The sequence below is a fragment of the Symphalangus syndactylus genome, chromosome 4, assembly GCF_028878055.3.
Source record: "Symphalangus syndactylus isolate Jambi chromosome 4, NHGRI_mSymSyn1-v2.1_pri, whole genome shotgun sequence".
Taxonomy (NCBI): Eukaryota; Metazoa; Chordata; class Mammalia; order Primates; family Hylobatidae; genus Symphalangus; species Symphalangus syndactylus.
The window spans coordinates 14039545-14055963 of NC_072426.2; the positions used below are offsets into that span (position 1 = coordinate 14039545).

Below are 16419 nucleotides of genomic sequence, written 5' to 3' on the forward strand. Positions count from 1 at the left end.
ACAGTGAGCCGAGATCACGCCACTGCACTCCAGCCTGGGTGACAGAGCGAGACTCCATCTCAAAAAAAAAAAAAAAAATTACCTGTCATAGAAAAATTCTTCTAGTTCAATACAAGAATATGATATGCTTCTGAAATTTCTTAACACTGTGGTTTCTTTTGGGGTTGTGAGTGACATAGAGCTAAACACCCTTCTTCATTCCTGTGTAGAGCCCCTCGGCAGGTCTAATGGAAGTCTCTAATTGACCTGAGGATTTAGACCTCTGACAGTTAGGATCAGGTCTGAGCTAGCATGTGAACTGTTCTGGGGTTAGTCCTTTAAAGAGTTGTTTCATCCTTAAAACCAGGATTAATCTGCAGATGGGTCCGAAGTACCAGGTTATATGGATTCGGTTCTAAGATTAGATTCTGCTTTCCACCAGGCTTGTCTGCGGCCACCATGGCCATTCAATCTAGCCAGGTAATGAACAAAAATACCTGTCAGAAGAGAGTGTTAAAGAAGAGATGGAGATCAGAAGCGCTTCCTACTGGGAGTAGGAATAGAATGCTCATAACTTAGAAAATGATTAGAATTCCTCTTGCAGCAAAATGGAATGGGGGAATTTCATAGATATCTTTATGAATTTAATGGATAGCTTTTAGGTTAGAGACTGCACATTAAACATGAATGCAATCATCTGTAACCCTTTTTAACTTATACACATAATATCATAATTATTACATTTAAATTATTCACCAATATCAATGAAATTTTTAAGGACATTCAAAAATAACTGTTTTTGGGTAAGAACTAAATATATCAGAACTGAAATACTTCTCCTCAGCACTTTCAAATGGTTTCTTAGATCTAATGATAAAAATTTAATGATCTTGTGATTGCTTTTTTTAAATTTGGTTTTAATGATGCTTTATAAGCTATAGCATCGAAATCATAGATGGATACTTTCTTTTGGAGCCTGGGCTCACAATCAGCTATGAATTTGTTCCAAGAAAAGAATTTTTTAATATTATTTCCTGTTTGTGGCGTGTGTACATTCCGAATGTAAAATATCTTCACTTATGAAAACAAACTTAGGTTTTGATGTCAGGAATTCTGGTTGACATGAAAACTACTGGTAAAGAAAGGTCTCCTTTTAAAGACCATACAACTGATGAATCAGTAACCATATGTTGCTGTTATCTATTGGCTTTCACAGGCTGACTCTTGTTCTTTGGATTGGTGTTCCCATCTGATTGGTCTATTGACTTTGGCATTTTTAAAAACAAGCAACTAAAGAGCCTGCTCATTATACTTTGTTATATTAAATTCCTTTTACAACAGCAGAGGCATTCTCAAAGTTTTTGCTCCTTGGAAATTTAAGAGGTGGTTTTCATTTATTGTCTCCTGCATGCCAGGATATCCTCACTGCCATAGATGCAGTTGAGAAAAGGTAGACATTCCTGCACTCCTGGATATTACTATCAAAGTACTTTTTTTCCTCCAAAGGCATTTGAGGAATTTATTTCTCTTCGATTTTACATGTCCTGTAAGAAATATAAATGATGAAGCACTTTTAAACTTCTAGGATGGAATGCTCCAAACTTAATTTCCCTTTAAGACAAAAGTCAAGTTTGATAGTCTTGTATTCCTTGATCAAATTTCTCTTTCAGCTATTGTGATTTTTTTGTGTGACTTCTACTTATTTTTTCAATTTTCTCACTTAGTAAGAAACTTTACAAAACGAATAAAATGGGGACCTCTCTTCCTGGGTTTTTTGTTTTGTTTTGTTTTGTTTTAGGTAACTAAGAAACTTGATAGGAGAAAATATTACCAATTTTTGGTTATCCCATATTTGTTGCTATTTTGTGACTATAAATAGCATTTTTCTTAGACCATGTTTTAAACTTAGGTTTAGCCAAAAAAAATCACACGTTCTTTACATTACATTTAACATTCAAAGTATCTTAAGTCTTCTAACTGGAAAGAAGTTCTATGGCTTATTTTTTTTCCTTACTGTGATCCCAATGAAAAAATAGAAATATGAAAAGTTTATATGCCCAGACCTCCTAAATTCCATCATTGTCATCATCACTGGCAATTAGTATGACAGTTTTGAAGTTATCAGATGTGAATTCATCTAAAAATTTTGAAGCCATTTATATTTTTTTCGTTTCAATGTTATTATTTACATTCTTTATTCAATGAGCATTTCTTTATAATCTGGTATCTAGAACAAAATTTTATGTATCTCTTTTAAAATTCACTTTTTAAACTTAGAAATATTGTCTTAGTTGTGGTTTACTAGAATTTATTAAGTCCATTTTCATCTGAGTTGTATTTTAAAATCCTAATTTTTGTAATTTCCTAAACGTATTATATCCCCCGATAATCTTTTTTTTTTTTAACTCTATAGCTCAAAGCTTTTAAAATAATGCTGACAGGGCTGTTCTTTTCTATCTTACCTTCATCATTTTGATCAAGTTAATATTTTGGTTCACTTAGTAATTTTTATATATCTAAATTTACACGTTTTAGTTCACTTGGTAATTTATACCTATAATAATCACATAATTACAAATATAATAATCACATGAATATTAAGATAGTTTGAGTCTATTAGTGAAATGAAAAATGAATATTAAATAAATGTCCTGAATTTTCAAAATTAAAGATTTTTAATAAGAATTGTAATCTGTCATTAAAAGTATGGTGTAAAAGATACAGTTATATGAATGTCTGTGAATTCTGTGAGTTCCTTTATCAGTTACCATAGTTACTTCAATGTCCTTCAAAATTAATTTCACATTAATTTAAAGAAGAATTGTCAGAATTAAATATATCTATAAGGGTAGTTATATATTTCATTTAAGAAATGCTATTCTTTGAATGCCTGTGCTGCTGTTAAGGTCTAATTTGTGTTACAACTATTTGAGAAAGACAAAATTAAATCTCTAATGCTTAAGGATAGATTGGGTGAAACATTTGCATGAACCTATTATTTCTCTTCAAGTATACAGTGAAATGTCATCGCTTTATATTGCCTAAAATTTTATTTATAAAAGGAAGCATTCAAGTATTTCTTAAGAAGAGTTGAAATTTGTTAAATTTGCCAATACACAGTGCTCTGATATTACATTTGCTAAAAGTTACTTTATTATACATATAAATATATTTTTATATATAAATAGGTCAATAATACAATCTTAATTGTTATTGATTATTAGAATTATATTCTTTTCCCCACAACTCTCACTCACCACCTTTTTAAAATATATTTAAATGGTTTTTCCTAATATTTCAGACAAACATAGATAAGTGAGATTTTACTGTATTTTCAAATTTCTGTAAATTTGTATTTGGGCACTTATATTTTTGACTTGAATACAAACACTTACTCATTTTTACTATGGTCTTATGAAAAGGAGTTGGTGAAGTTGATTTGAGTTTACTGCATATAAGTAATATATTAGTAAAAGTCTATCCGATGTAACTCTACACTGAAACCACACTGTAATGCTATTTGTTATGCAGTGGAGTTAAGTCTGTTTAAGATGAGTCTGTCTGAAAGTCCATGGAGTTTAAATATTTAAATACTGAAAGGACCTGGAATTAAATTATCTCACATGTGTATCGGGGTCCATCCACAGACTTCCACCATACAGTTACAGTGACATTACAGTGTGTTTACATTGAAAGTAAACAATGCAGAGATTTATTTTTACTTTCTTATTGTAGGCTCCCAGCAGTCTTATGGAGACGCTTGAACAGCATCTAAATACATTAGAAGGAAAGAAACCTGGAAACAAGTACGCATTAGTTGTATATTCTAAATAAGATGAAAAATACTAGAGTCGTTCTTCTAAGAATGAGATTTATCATGGTACAACTTATATTGCTCTAGTTTTAGGTCATGCTTTGTTGTAATTTTCTGGGCTCCCTCAGAACACCTACCCTTCCTATTAACTTATGACAGTGGGTATAGACAATCTCTCTGCCGGCTAATGCAGCAAGTTAGTAGATTGTACCTACATTAACTGAACCTAATGATTTGAACATTTGCCCTTAGAAGGAATTCACAATATGTGGAAAAATAGTTACTCATGTTTAAAAGTCAAAGCTGTTATCATTGGACACGAGTGAAAACAAGCACAATTTCACAAGCAGCCTTGAGCACTGTATTGTCGTTATCAACCCCACTGTGAAAAAAGAAAAGCCCTCAAGTAGAGTTTTTTGGACTCCAGTCTCTCCCTACTTGAACCATTAGACATGGCATACTACTGACATTTTATTCATAGATCCTTTTATATAGAGAATAGCAATCAAGCAGTGATAAGTACAATTTTACTAGATTTTCATACCTTTGTGTTTGGGTACTTATATTTTTGACTTTTTCCTCACTACATGCACGAAATGTCCAGGTTCCTTTTTTTTTCTTTTTCCATCTCTCCAGCAGGTCTGAAACTTGTCTATTCACAAGGCCTGGTGTTTTCCAATCTTTGTGCCTTATTCAGACTATAATTCTGCAAGTCTTAGGATGCCCACCCTCCTTGTCCTGCTTTGTAAATCTTATGCATCCTGGGAAGGCCATCTCTAGTCCTACCTTCTCATGAAGACTTTCTTTATCTTGAACTGCTCAGTATTGTGGCTATTTCTTTTTTTACATGTATGATTTAAGTAGATTTTCTTAATCTAAAGGTTAGGGACTATTTTATACTTCATTATGTCCATTTAAACACTTAATGTAGGTCCTCTACAGAGAGAGCTTGGAATCCGTCTTTGTTGATGATACCAGCTTTCTGTTTATTCCATTTAGGTTGACAGCAGGAGTTAGTAGAGACAACCCGTAAAATGATCATTTCAGGGCTGTAGGCTGATCACAGATTTTACCTATGACAGAGCTATCAAAATGCAACTGTTTTCTGACTTTGTTGCCTCTGGACATTCTCCCAGAATCTAGGCTTCTGTCTTGATGTTACTTTTTTTTTTTTTCTGGTTGTTTCATTAGCTGTGTTATTTCTATAATATTTTTTCAAGTTAGTGTAGAAATTATTGCATGTTTTAAATTTGCAATGATAAGCAACAGTGTAAGAGTATTCCACACAATTATGGCCGAGCTATTTGGAATGATGGATAGTAGGAGCTCTCAGGGGCTCTTTCAAGGTTGTTTCCACAGTCCAGGCTCTGCCTCCAATCTCAGCGTGGCCGAGGATGTTCAGACTTGACATGAGATACATTAGATCACAATAAGAGATGCCCTAGTAAAGTTATTTCTGGGCCCACCCTCTATTAGGGTATCTGGGAAGCCAAATGAGTTGCCTAGGATTTAAGCAAATGGAGACAGGAAGCTGAGAAATGTTTCTGCTCCTGTGACAGAAGGACCTCTTTAGCTAAGGAAATATGCACATCCACTAAAGTTAAAATCTCTCTCTTGTGCAGTGCTGGATGCACACTGTAAGTCAGCTTCTCTGAACTCCTCCACTCAGGGTCCCCCAAATCCCACATAGGGCCACACTCTTCCCTTGTTTTTTTGTTAAATCTGTCAGTGCTGCAGTCACAGAGAAGCCTCCTTGGGTAGCTAGAATGGGTCTCATTAGCCCTGACTTCAAATCTAAATTCGCCCCCTTGTGGTCACCACAAGCTATTTTTGGAAAAAAAAAATAGTTATGGACATTTAGTTACATTTCTAGAGAAGTGAAATTTAAAATTCAATAATCCTCCATTTCAAATTACTTTTTTCTTATATGATTTTTCTTTTTCCTTTAAAATCATTTTATGCTTGTCATATTTCTCTTCTGAATTGGCTAAAACCACATTTGAACTTGTCTTCTGCTTATTCCCTATTTTTTAAAATAAATGAACTGTAATAGTTAACTATTCTCTTCTTTGTATGTTTGTGCTTACCTTGGAACTTAAGTGAAGGGTGAGTACTTTATGGAGTGAGTTTTTTGCATTTGGTAATTACTAAAAATGCAAAAAACACTCTTAAGATTCCACATTTGGTATTTAGAAGATTTAAAACTGATTTCTGTCCCTTTTACACATGTGTTTTTTCATTATGCTTTATTTTTGTCTCCCAAGTTGACTAGCATAAATGGTTTTACTTTCTTTTGGTCTTCTTGGATCTGGACTAACAGTTTCTCTTAGATGGATATATGTATATATATTTATATATTCCTCTTATATTTTATAAATGAAATTTTTTTTTATTTGCCTAGTAAACAAAAGATTTCCCCATGGCTTATAGCATAAATGCTGAAAGACAAATTTATAAAGAAAATTAACTACTTAAAATTGTTTTATTTGTCTTCTGGTCACAGAATAAAACTATTCTAACCTCTAAACCAAGTATATACATAAACTGAAGCATTTGCAAATGTCTGCTATGAAGAATATGTATGCCCTTTATATTTAGTACCTTGTGTCCACTGCTATTTATTTTTGTAATTGTATGCAATACTCTGTGATATACCTTTATATATTGTCTGTTTCTATAATTCCACAGGACAAAAGAGAGAAATTTATTTTATTTATGTGGGTTTACTAAGTTTTGAGGTTACAGGAAATTTAAGATAAGTCTTTTGTAATTCAAGTTATTTGAAGGATGTAGATAGAGCTTTCACATCTGTATTTTTTTCTGGCTAGCACTTACACTGAAAACTATGTAGGGATTATTGTTATGACTCATAAAACTTAACAAAATATTCTATTTGACAGCTTCCTATCAACATCTTGGAAGGAAATATGGACATTTGCTGTGTTCATAGTGAAACCTATGAGTTTGTAGTAATTTTACAGAATTTAGAGTAGATTACTTATATGGGTCATTCATTTTCTTCTAAAATTATCTTAATGCCTTGTTTTTCCAACATGGTTCATTATCTACTAGATTTTTCTAGGTGAAGTTATTAATAGAAGTATTGGTCTTTTAATAAATATTGCCTATATATAAATGATGTAACATCTTCTTTCCTAAAGGGCAATGACTAACATTAGGGTGGAAAATCAAGCGAGAAACACATAAGAAGAGCAATTTATATGTTGTGTAAGAGAGAAGCAAATGTGCCAAGCTTATCTGTGTTTTGGAGGTTGGAATGTAGACTGAGCACAGGCTCTGAGGAGCAGATAGACTTGGACTAGAGTCTGGAATTCACCGTTAAAGCATGATGAGACATGGGAAAGTTGTTAACCTCTCCGAGCCTGGGAACCTTCAGAGTTAAATCCGTGATTAATGGTGCTTTTGAAAGCTATGGCCCCATTGGAGCACCTCTGGTTCTCACCCTTTTAATTAAATCACAGCAGAAGCCAACTCTGGTTAGAAAACAGAGGTCACACATCCTGACAGTTTTGTTTCACAGAAAATAACTTTTTAAAGACTTCTGGTTAATTTATTGATTATAGAATGAATACCTGAATATATTCTAATTTAAAAATTCAAATAATACAGAAAATGTCAGATAATATGTAAAGTGCTAGGGATATAAAACAATGGGATGAGTTCCTTCCTTTCAAAAAACTTAGTATCTAGTGAAGAAGATAGAGAATTAAACAGGCAACTAAGATATATGTGGGGTGATATCTCAACAGAGACAGTAGGAGAGTTTTGTTTGTTTGCATAATTCATGGGATAACTACAAGTATAATTTAGTAATATTGTTTATGTAGAAGCTTGGCAAAATGATTCTTGTACCAATTATGATTTTTCATACTTAAGTATGATATTCTTTTTTATAGCAGGTAGAACAATTCTATCATTTTTATTATATCTTCATTCTTGCTATGGGGTTGAAGATGTTATAGAAGAAGTTATAATATTTTAGGTATTAGTTTGGAAGTGTATTTCTAAAGCCATTTTTTTTTCTTTTCTTTTTTTTTTTTTTTTTTTTTGAGACGGAGTCTTGCTCTGTCTCCTAGACTGGAGGGAGTGCAGAGGTGCGATTTCGGCTCACTGCAACCTCCACCCACCAGGTTCAAGCAATTCTCCTGCCTCAGCCTCCTGAGTAGCTGGGATTACAGGCGCGTGCCACCACACCCAGCTTATGATTTTTTTTTTTTTGTATTTTTAGTAGAGGCAGTGTTTCGCCATATTGGCCAGACTGGTTTCAAACCCCTGACCTCAAGTGATCTGCCTGCCTTTACCTCCCAAAGTGCTGGGATTACAGGCGTGAGCCATCGCACCTGGCCTATTCTCTTTTCTTTATTAGTATTTATAATTGTATCAATACCACTAAGAATTGGTTTATGAAAATTGCTTGAGAGAGAAACAAATTAATTTAAATTAATTCATTCTTAGAAAGTGACCAGGCCAAAGGCTTCTATATTTTCTTTGCAGAATTCAGGCTATTATTTTCTTGAATTTTTATTTAGATTTAACTCCCTTCCTTTTCCATACATAAAGGGAAAAAATAGTGGGAGTGGAGAAATTATTAGCCAAAACTCACTGGGACATTTTCCACCTTATGCTGTACTAGATTTTTAGGTTCTGAAGTAATCTACTGTAGATATTTCAGTAGACCCTTTGACATGAATAGTATAGATAAAGGTATATCCTTTCCCTCATAGACTATATTACTCTTAAGATAACATTTAGCCAAACTACATGTAACCAAGTTGTTACCCTTATGCTTGTTATATAGCAGAAATCTCTGTGCCCTCGCTACCTGTTGTTTAGATTCATTGTAAGTAGAAATTAAATTCAAACAGGAAATGGCAGGCATGTATTTGCAAATGAAGTTGAACTTAAAAGATATTAACTTGGGCCAGGTGCGGTGGCTTACGCCTGTAATCCCAGCACTATAGGAGGCCAAGGCAGGAGGATCACAAGGTCAGGAGATCGAGACCATCCTGGCTAACATGGTGAAACCCTGTCTCTCCTAAAAATACAAAAAAAGAAAAAATTAGCTGGGCGTGGTGGCGGGCGCCTGTAGTCCCAGCTACTCAGGAGGCTGAGGCAGGAGAATGGCGTGAACCCGGGAGGCAGAGCTTGCAGTGAGCCGAGATCACGCCACTGCACTCCAGCCTGGGTGACAGAGGGAGACTCCGTCTAAAAAAAAAAAAAAAAAAAAAAAGAGTTATTAACTTGGCATATAATACTGTTGAATTTGCTATATCCAATAAGACAAAAATTCATAATATTGTACAAAATTCCACTTACTAAATTTCTGCTGTAATTTTGTTTTGCTGCTGCTATGTGTGTGCTATTTTCTCTGTAGATGAGTAAAAAGTCATCCCTACCATCCAGTAAGGCGGCGAATATAGGCTGCTTATTGAAATGTATTTAATCTACATCTTGTTTTGTTATTCATTTTTCACTAACTGAAGTTAGTCAAATGTGAACTGTTCTGGCAGTTATTTCTGAAGCACTTTGCTAGAAGTGCTCTGCAATAGTCAATGCTACCAGTAATATAACTTAAAATTCACCCCTTCCTGATTTTCCCTCATTTTCTTAGAAAAAAGCATCGAAGTTGCTGTTTTTTCCCTCGCTCCCACTAGTTATAACAGGATGATGGGAATATTTTTCCTAGAATATTCTTGCTAGAGATTTTATTACAGCCATAGGGAAAAACAAAAAACAGACTTCAATAGTATGAATATGGAAGCCGAGACATATTTCAGGCACAGGGCCTGTAGGGATCTTCACAGTGTACTTTAACCTTAGTGATTTAAACCACTGGGTGTTGGGGTTTTTTATAATTCTGCAAAGCATGGTTTTTTCCAAGCCTTCTGAAAATGGTTTTAAATTCCCATTTGGACAGTTTGTTTTTTATGGACATAGGCAATAATGTTTGACTCAAAGAATTTGAGTTGCGAGAGATATAGAAAATAATGTTGAATTTAAGTATTTCTAGTACTGGAAATTAAGTAGATGGAAAACAGTGGAAGGGGATGTCATTACTAAGTAAAAGATTACAAGTTTTTTAAAAATAGTTTGTCCATTATTTTAAAAGTCTGTATATAAAACAAGTTAGTGCTTGACCACGTGAAATCCAACTTAAAGGCTTCTACAAATATATTCACATATATATATTCAGTTTTAATTTTTTTTTATGTTGCCTTTTAGATCTGGTGCTCCCTCTCCATTAAGTAAGGTAAGTTTGGTTTTTTGTTTGGGGATTTTTGTTTTTTGTTTTTTTACCATTTTACCATCATAAAGTGTACAGTTCAGTGGCATTATGTACCTTTACATTGTTGTACAACCATCCTCAGTATCCATTTCCAGAACTTTTTTTTTATCTTTCAAAACTATAACTATACCATTAAACAATAACTCCCCACCTCCCTCTCTCCCCCAGCCCCTGGCAACCACCATTCTACTTTCTGTCTCTATGAATTTGATTACTCTAGGAACCTCATATGTGTGAACTCATATAGTATCTGTCTTTTGGTGACTGGTTTATTTCACTTAGCATATCTTCAAGGTTCAGCCATGTTGTACCATGTGCCTGAATTTCCTCCCTTTTGAAGGCCGAATTATATTCCATTATATGTATATACCACACTTTATTCATGCATTCATCTGTCACTGGATGTTTGGTTGCTTGTATCATTTGGGTTTATGAATAATGCTTCTGTGAACGTGGGTGTACAACTATCTGTTTAAGTCCCTGGTTTTGATTCTTTGGGGGTATATACCCAGAAGTGGAATTGCTGGGTCATATGGTAATTCTAATTTAAATTGTTTGAGGAAAGGTAAGTTACGTTTTTATGTATCCTCCTTTACATAAGTAGTATATGTCCAATGTAGTATAGTATACGTAATTTAGTCCTTTGTTTGGACTAAGTATTTTTAAACTTGGAGAGATTTTCATGTATTTACATTACAACAGAAAACAAATGTTATCAGTAGAATGTTTTAATAGTTGTAAAACATTTTTACATATTCTAAATCAGAGTCGTATGAGGTAGGTAATGTGATATTGTGCATGTTTCAATGGTAGAGAAATCCATTGTAATTGGATATCTTTCCACAAATATGCCCTTTAGACAGTCTACTATAATAACTTTAGTAACTCATTTACCTCCTCATCTCTTTTTTACCATATGAAAGGACAGGATTAGGGTTATTAGTGACAAGAGTATTTACTTCTATAGGTCTCTAGTTCACATTTACCACTGTATTCTTCAGACAAAAATGTAATAGACCTGTTTCTTCCTCTTTGACAAATTTCCATTATATAATTGCTGTCATTACAGATATTTGAGGATATCATTATGGCTGCACTGGTGATTTCCAGACACCATGTACTATGCCAGTGATGGGCTGGCTGGCTGCCTAAGATCCCCTCAGGGACCTTGAACAATCAGTCAGATAAAACAAACAAGTGTAAAGCTCCATTTATTCTGATATAAGGCCAAGTTTAAAACCATTATGTCTATGTGAAAAACTCCAATATATGACTGCTGAGTAGAGTGTCGTAAAATTGTGGCATCCTTTGGGTTGGTCTGTTTCTACATTTTGGCAAAACTGAATTTTACTGACTTTTTCTTTTTGTAATAACAGATTATTTGGGTTCTGTTTTCCTAGCTCTTACATCTCCTCAGAGCTTGTTGTTACAGGGCATTTTTAATGGGCTTCTGTAGAGTTTCATTTTTTGCATTTATGTTCATAATATTTATTGCTGTCATGAAGTTCTCAGTGTTTCATCAGTATCATTTTTTCTAAACTTATTTACATGCATTGGCTTTTAAAAATCTTTTCATAGAGGATTTCTCAATGTTCCAAATGGATGACATACAATTAGCTTTAAGTAGTCCTTTCTCTTCCATTGATCATGTTTTGTATTCCATTTGGAAGATTTGGATTTTTGTTCAAGAGAGAGGTCTGAGTTGATATTTTCTGATCAACAACATCCACACTGCTCGTGTATCCTCCTTTCTTGAAGTGCTAAATGCTTGGCACTTGCATATCTATTGAATTTTGACTTTTGGATTAGTTATATTCTTGGACAAACATATTATTTAAGTCTGGAAATTTCTGTAAATTTCTGATCGCCTCAGTTTTTTTTTCCTCAAATTATTCTTTTTAAAACTTCCTTTATGTTTGGTCTGTTTGAAGTCAGATGTCCAGTTAGGGGAGTATCTGATAGCTCTGGCTTGGTCTTGGTCTTCATGAATCTTCCTGCTGTTATATCTCGTCTCCACTTACAGAACTAAGTATCAATAGATTGTTTTGAAATGTTCCATTAATCTTTCTCTTGTGAGTGCATGGAGAATTAAATATATCAGACAAAATTGTTTAGTTACAGTAACTAAAAATCTTGTAATATATTAATTGACTATTAATACCTCTTCTTAAAAAAACCAGTCCAGAAAAATAAATACTAGATTTTATTTTTACTATTTTAGTTTTATCTATGTCATCTTAGTGATGGGCTATAGTCATGATATCTTCAAAACATGAGTGGCTTGAATCTTGCTGGTGAATCGTTCTCTTCCAACTGTGAACTATTTCGCAAGTTAGATTTCTGGATTTGAAGGTCATCTGAGAGGACCTCACCTGAAATCTTTTTAGGATGACAAGAAAAAATAATGACATTGGTTTTTTTAGCAATTACTACAATTAATAATTTTTGAAATTTTTTACAGCTAGTAAGATCTTTCCTAATAATTTTATGTTCAAGAAATACATTTAGCTTCTATTTTAATTAATGAAGTCATTGCAATGTTAAGCCAAATATTTTATCATTTTATATAAATTACATTTAAAATTTGTAACATGTTTTAGCCAATATTGATTATTTATTACAATCCTTGATTTCAAATTTTATTAAGTTTTTTTTTTCCTCCACAAAAAATTACAAAAAAAAATTACTGGGCATGTCATGGGTATACAAAGAAAAGTCCTGCTGCCCTGTGTCCTGTAGATTCATATTTGACTCGAGTGTGCTGTGCATCTTCACTTTCAGTCTTCTCCAGCCACAACTGTTACGTCTCCTAATTCTACACCAGCTAAAACTATTGACACATCCCCACCGGTTGATTTATTTGCAACTGCATCTGCGGCTGTCCCAGTCAGGTTGGTTAATAAATATGCAGTTAACTGTTTATTAATATTTTATTAGAAATTGGTTTTATTTTTATGTGCTGTACCCAAATGATTTCACCAAAGGAAATTTAATCCTAGTTATGTGATATGTTGAGGTTTTTACTACACAAAGTACATTGTTTACTCCTGTGCCTCTTAAATCATTAGAAAGACCTAAGCTATAGAAATCACCTTGTTGTCACAAACTGGGAAAGGAAATGGAATAATGATACACACAGTTTCTTCTGAAATTGGCTGATATGGAAAGTGTTTTCTAAAATGTTTCTTCTTGTGGGAAGTTCAAAAGGTATTTTGAAATGCTTTAAAACACACACACACACACACACACACACCAAACTTGGAATTGTTTGACCAATTAGCTAGTGCATATGAGGAACTCACACTCTGGTGGTAGGAGGAGGCCTTCGGGGTATTCCCTATCAGTTTTTATAGAACCTACAGATCAGAACAGTAGTGAGAAATCTGGGGATGACCGTGCGTTCTTTGAAATCTTTAGCCTTCTAAAATCAATCCCCAGCTCATAGGTGTGTCCTCAAATAATAAATTTAGGTCAATTCCTTAGTTCATTTGCCTTAAGAGGATTCTAGTATCATTTTGTAGTATCTTTGACTCTGATTATGAATGCCCTATGTTTGGAGACTTGAACTTTGAACTGAGCAAGAAATCCAAGTATTGTACCCATGTTAACTGTGTGCTTTACTCTCTACTTGCTTAGTTCTGCATTTTATAATAGCAAGTTTGGTATAACCAAGTCCTTTCTGTTACTGTTCTAATATAAATTGCTTCTTATAAAAGCTTTAAGATATTAATAATAAATATGTATTCCTTTCCTGGTATTTAGTCCAGTTGTATTTATGAAATGGACGTCAAAACTAAGCAGTGGTTTCAGTGGTTTTGAAACTTTTTTTAAACAGCAGCAGAATCCTTTCTTCAAAAGAATATTACTTGGAAATCTAATATGTAAAAACAAAGATGAAACTGCTGTTTATGAAGGCAGGTGGGGCACCTGGGACCCTGATGGCTTGGCACCTGGCCTGGTAACCTTTAAGCCAGTGCTCCTCAAATCTTAATGTATGTGTGAATTGCTTTGGCATCTTATTAAAATGAAGACTCTGAGGTAGTAGATACAGGGTTTGCCTGAGATTTTGAATTTATAAAAATGTCCCAGGATGCTGCTAGTTTGAGGCCTATACTTTGAATAGTAAGGCTGCTCCTTGGAGCTTCTGCAGACAGAGAAGCTTTGAAAAGCACAGCCTCAACTGAGTAAAAATTAAAAATGCAGTAGTTGTTCTAGGTGAGTCCTCTTACAGGCAAACTTGATATATTATAGTCTAATGTAGGAAAAAGATAAATTAGTGGCTAATAATTCCCTTTAGTGTTCTTTGGTTTATAAATAAATTCTTCTCAAGACATGAATTTTTTTTCTATGCAAAAGATTTTAGGAAATAGAGAAAAGATAACCTCAAGGTTATGATTTTGATTTCCCTGTAGAATGTTTCACATATGTCAAGTCCAGCCCACTCTCTGTTTTTGTAAATAAAGTTTTATTTGAACAAAGACATGTTGATTTGTTTATGTATTGTCTGTGTCTTAATTTCATTCTACAATAGCAGAGTCAAGAAATGATAGAGACCAACTGGCCCTCAAAGTCTAAAATACTTACCATCTTGCCTTTGACAAAAGTAGTTTGCCAACTCTTGGTATATGCTATATCTCTATACTTTCCAAAGTATTATTCTGTTATTGGATTTAAAATACCTAAAATCTTTGATGATTTCTGCATGTCTTTATTCAAAAACACCTTTATATTATAAAATTTCAAAATCTGATTTTAATGTTTTATTTTCCTTTCAGCACTTCTAAACCATCTAGTGATCTCCTGGACCTCCAGCCAGACTTTTCCTCTGGAGGGGCAGCAGCAGCCGCGGCACCAGCACCACCACCACCTGCTGGAGGAGCCACTGCATGGGGAGGTGAGTGAAACTAGACAGCCTTGCCATTTCTCTATTCATTTTATTTCATTGTTTTTACTTAGGCTATAATTGTTAATATTTACTTTTTGATTATCCAAAATGGTATTAGAAACTTGAAGGGAAAATGCTAAGGATGGCATTTATTGATTGAAATATATATTGAGAGAGAGACAGAGAAAGTGCCTGTAATACAGTGAGAATGTTCAAATAGACATATAGTTTTTACTTTAACAGTTGGAACAAGGAAGTTTTGTGGGTTTTTTGTCGTTCTTTTTTATTACTACTCTAAAATTCTGATTATTTTTAGTAATTGTTCTCTAGAGACTCAGGCCTTAGAGGATTGAGTATTCCCCTTAATTTATGGTTACTCAAAGGTAGCATTTCTAATTTGATTTGGTCAGGTGTAGCCTCCTTCCTGGATTCTTTTAGGCCTGAATTGATTTTATTCACATTGTATTTGACTTCATACAGTTGAAATCTTTTTACAGATTCTTATTTGTACCAGAAAAAATCCATACTTAAACTGATTGACTGAGAGGAATCACATCTAAGCACTTGATTCCCACTTTATTTTTAGATCTCAGGAAAAAAAATCAGCCTTTTATAAATATTTGATTTAAAACATTTAATATTAATATAAAAATTAAAGTAATTGCTTCATAATGCTCAGAGCTGCAAAGAGTTGGTTTTAAATACCATGCCCTCCTGCACCAAACTATCAAAATAAAGTTTTCAAAAAGTTTAAGACATGCTTGTACAACTATGGGAGCAACACAAATAAAAGACTTAGTACTCACTAATGAGGAAACCAGTAAGATGATAAAGCTGTCTCAAAGAACATTTTGAGGAACTGAGTATTTTTAGGTATTTTAAAAGGAATGTTAGAATAAGATGGCTAGGTTAGATAGAAAGCTGTTAATGTCCTATAGGGTAATAAAAATCATAGCCTTGAGGTTATCTTTTCTCTCATACGGAAATTATTTGCATCACTAGCAGAGAAGATCTGTAACAACATAACATTGCAGAATCAGAGCCTTTAATGTACAATAATAACTAAGTCAAATGAAGTTATATTTCTCTAAATAATTAAATATCCTTTGGTGGTCTTGTTAAACAGTGTGTCAGTATAACATCAAAAGTCCTGTCTGTAATCTCTTGATCTCATTTCCAAGTTATTTTGGTTACAAAAATAAGAGAAAGATAACCAGTTCTGAAATAATGTTGCTAACTATAAATAAGAACATTTAAAATGTTGGCACATTTCCATTTTAAATATGTAAACCTTATCCTATATTGAAATGTTCAACTCCTAAGGCTACAGCTATCAATTTTTAAAATAAAATTGTTCTCTCAGCTTTATTTAACTTTATTAAATTTTGATTGGTAAAGGAAAATATTGCTGAAGAGATTTTATAAGGGCATTCT

The 16419-nt window shown here is 33.5% G+C and overlaps 1 protein-coding gene across 41 annotated transcripts in view; it reads left to right on the top strand.

Moving 5' to 3' along the window:
* SNAP91 (synaptosome associated protein 91) overlaps positions 1 to 16419 on the top strand; it is a 160005-nt gene that overhangs the window by 89479 nt on the left and 54107 nt on the right. For 39 of the 41 annotated variants that reach the window (XM_063637804.1, XM_055274092.2, XM_055274100.2 and 36 more), the window contains 4 exons: positions 3715 to 3785; positions 10037 to 10064; positions 12882 to 12991; positions 14876 to 14994. In XM_063637804.1, the coding sequence (XP_063493874.1) occupies positions 3715 to 3785; positions 10037 to 10064; positions 12882 to 12991; positions 14876 to 14994 (328 nt within the window). Of the gene's footprint in view, positions 1 to 3714; positions 3786 to 5893; positions 5900 to 10036; positions 10065 to 12881; positions 12992 to 14875; positions 14995 to 16419 lie in introns of all 41 variants that reach the window. The other 2 variants (XM_055274090.1, XM_055274089.2) reach the window with 1 other exon arrangement.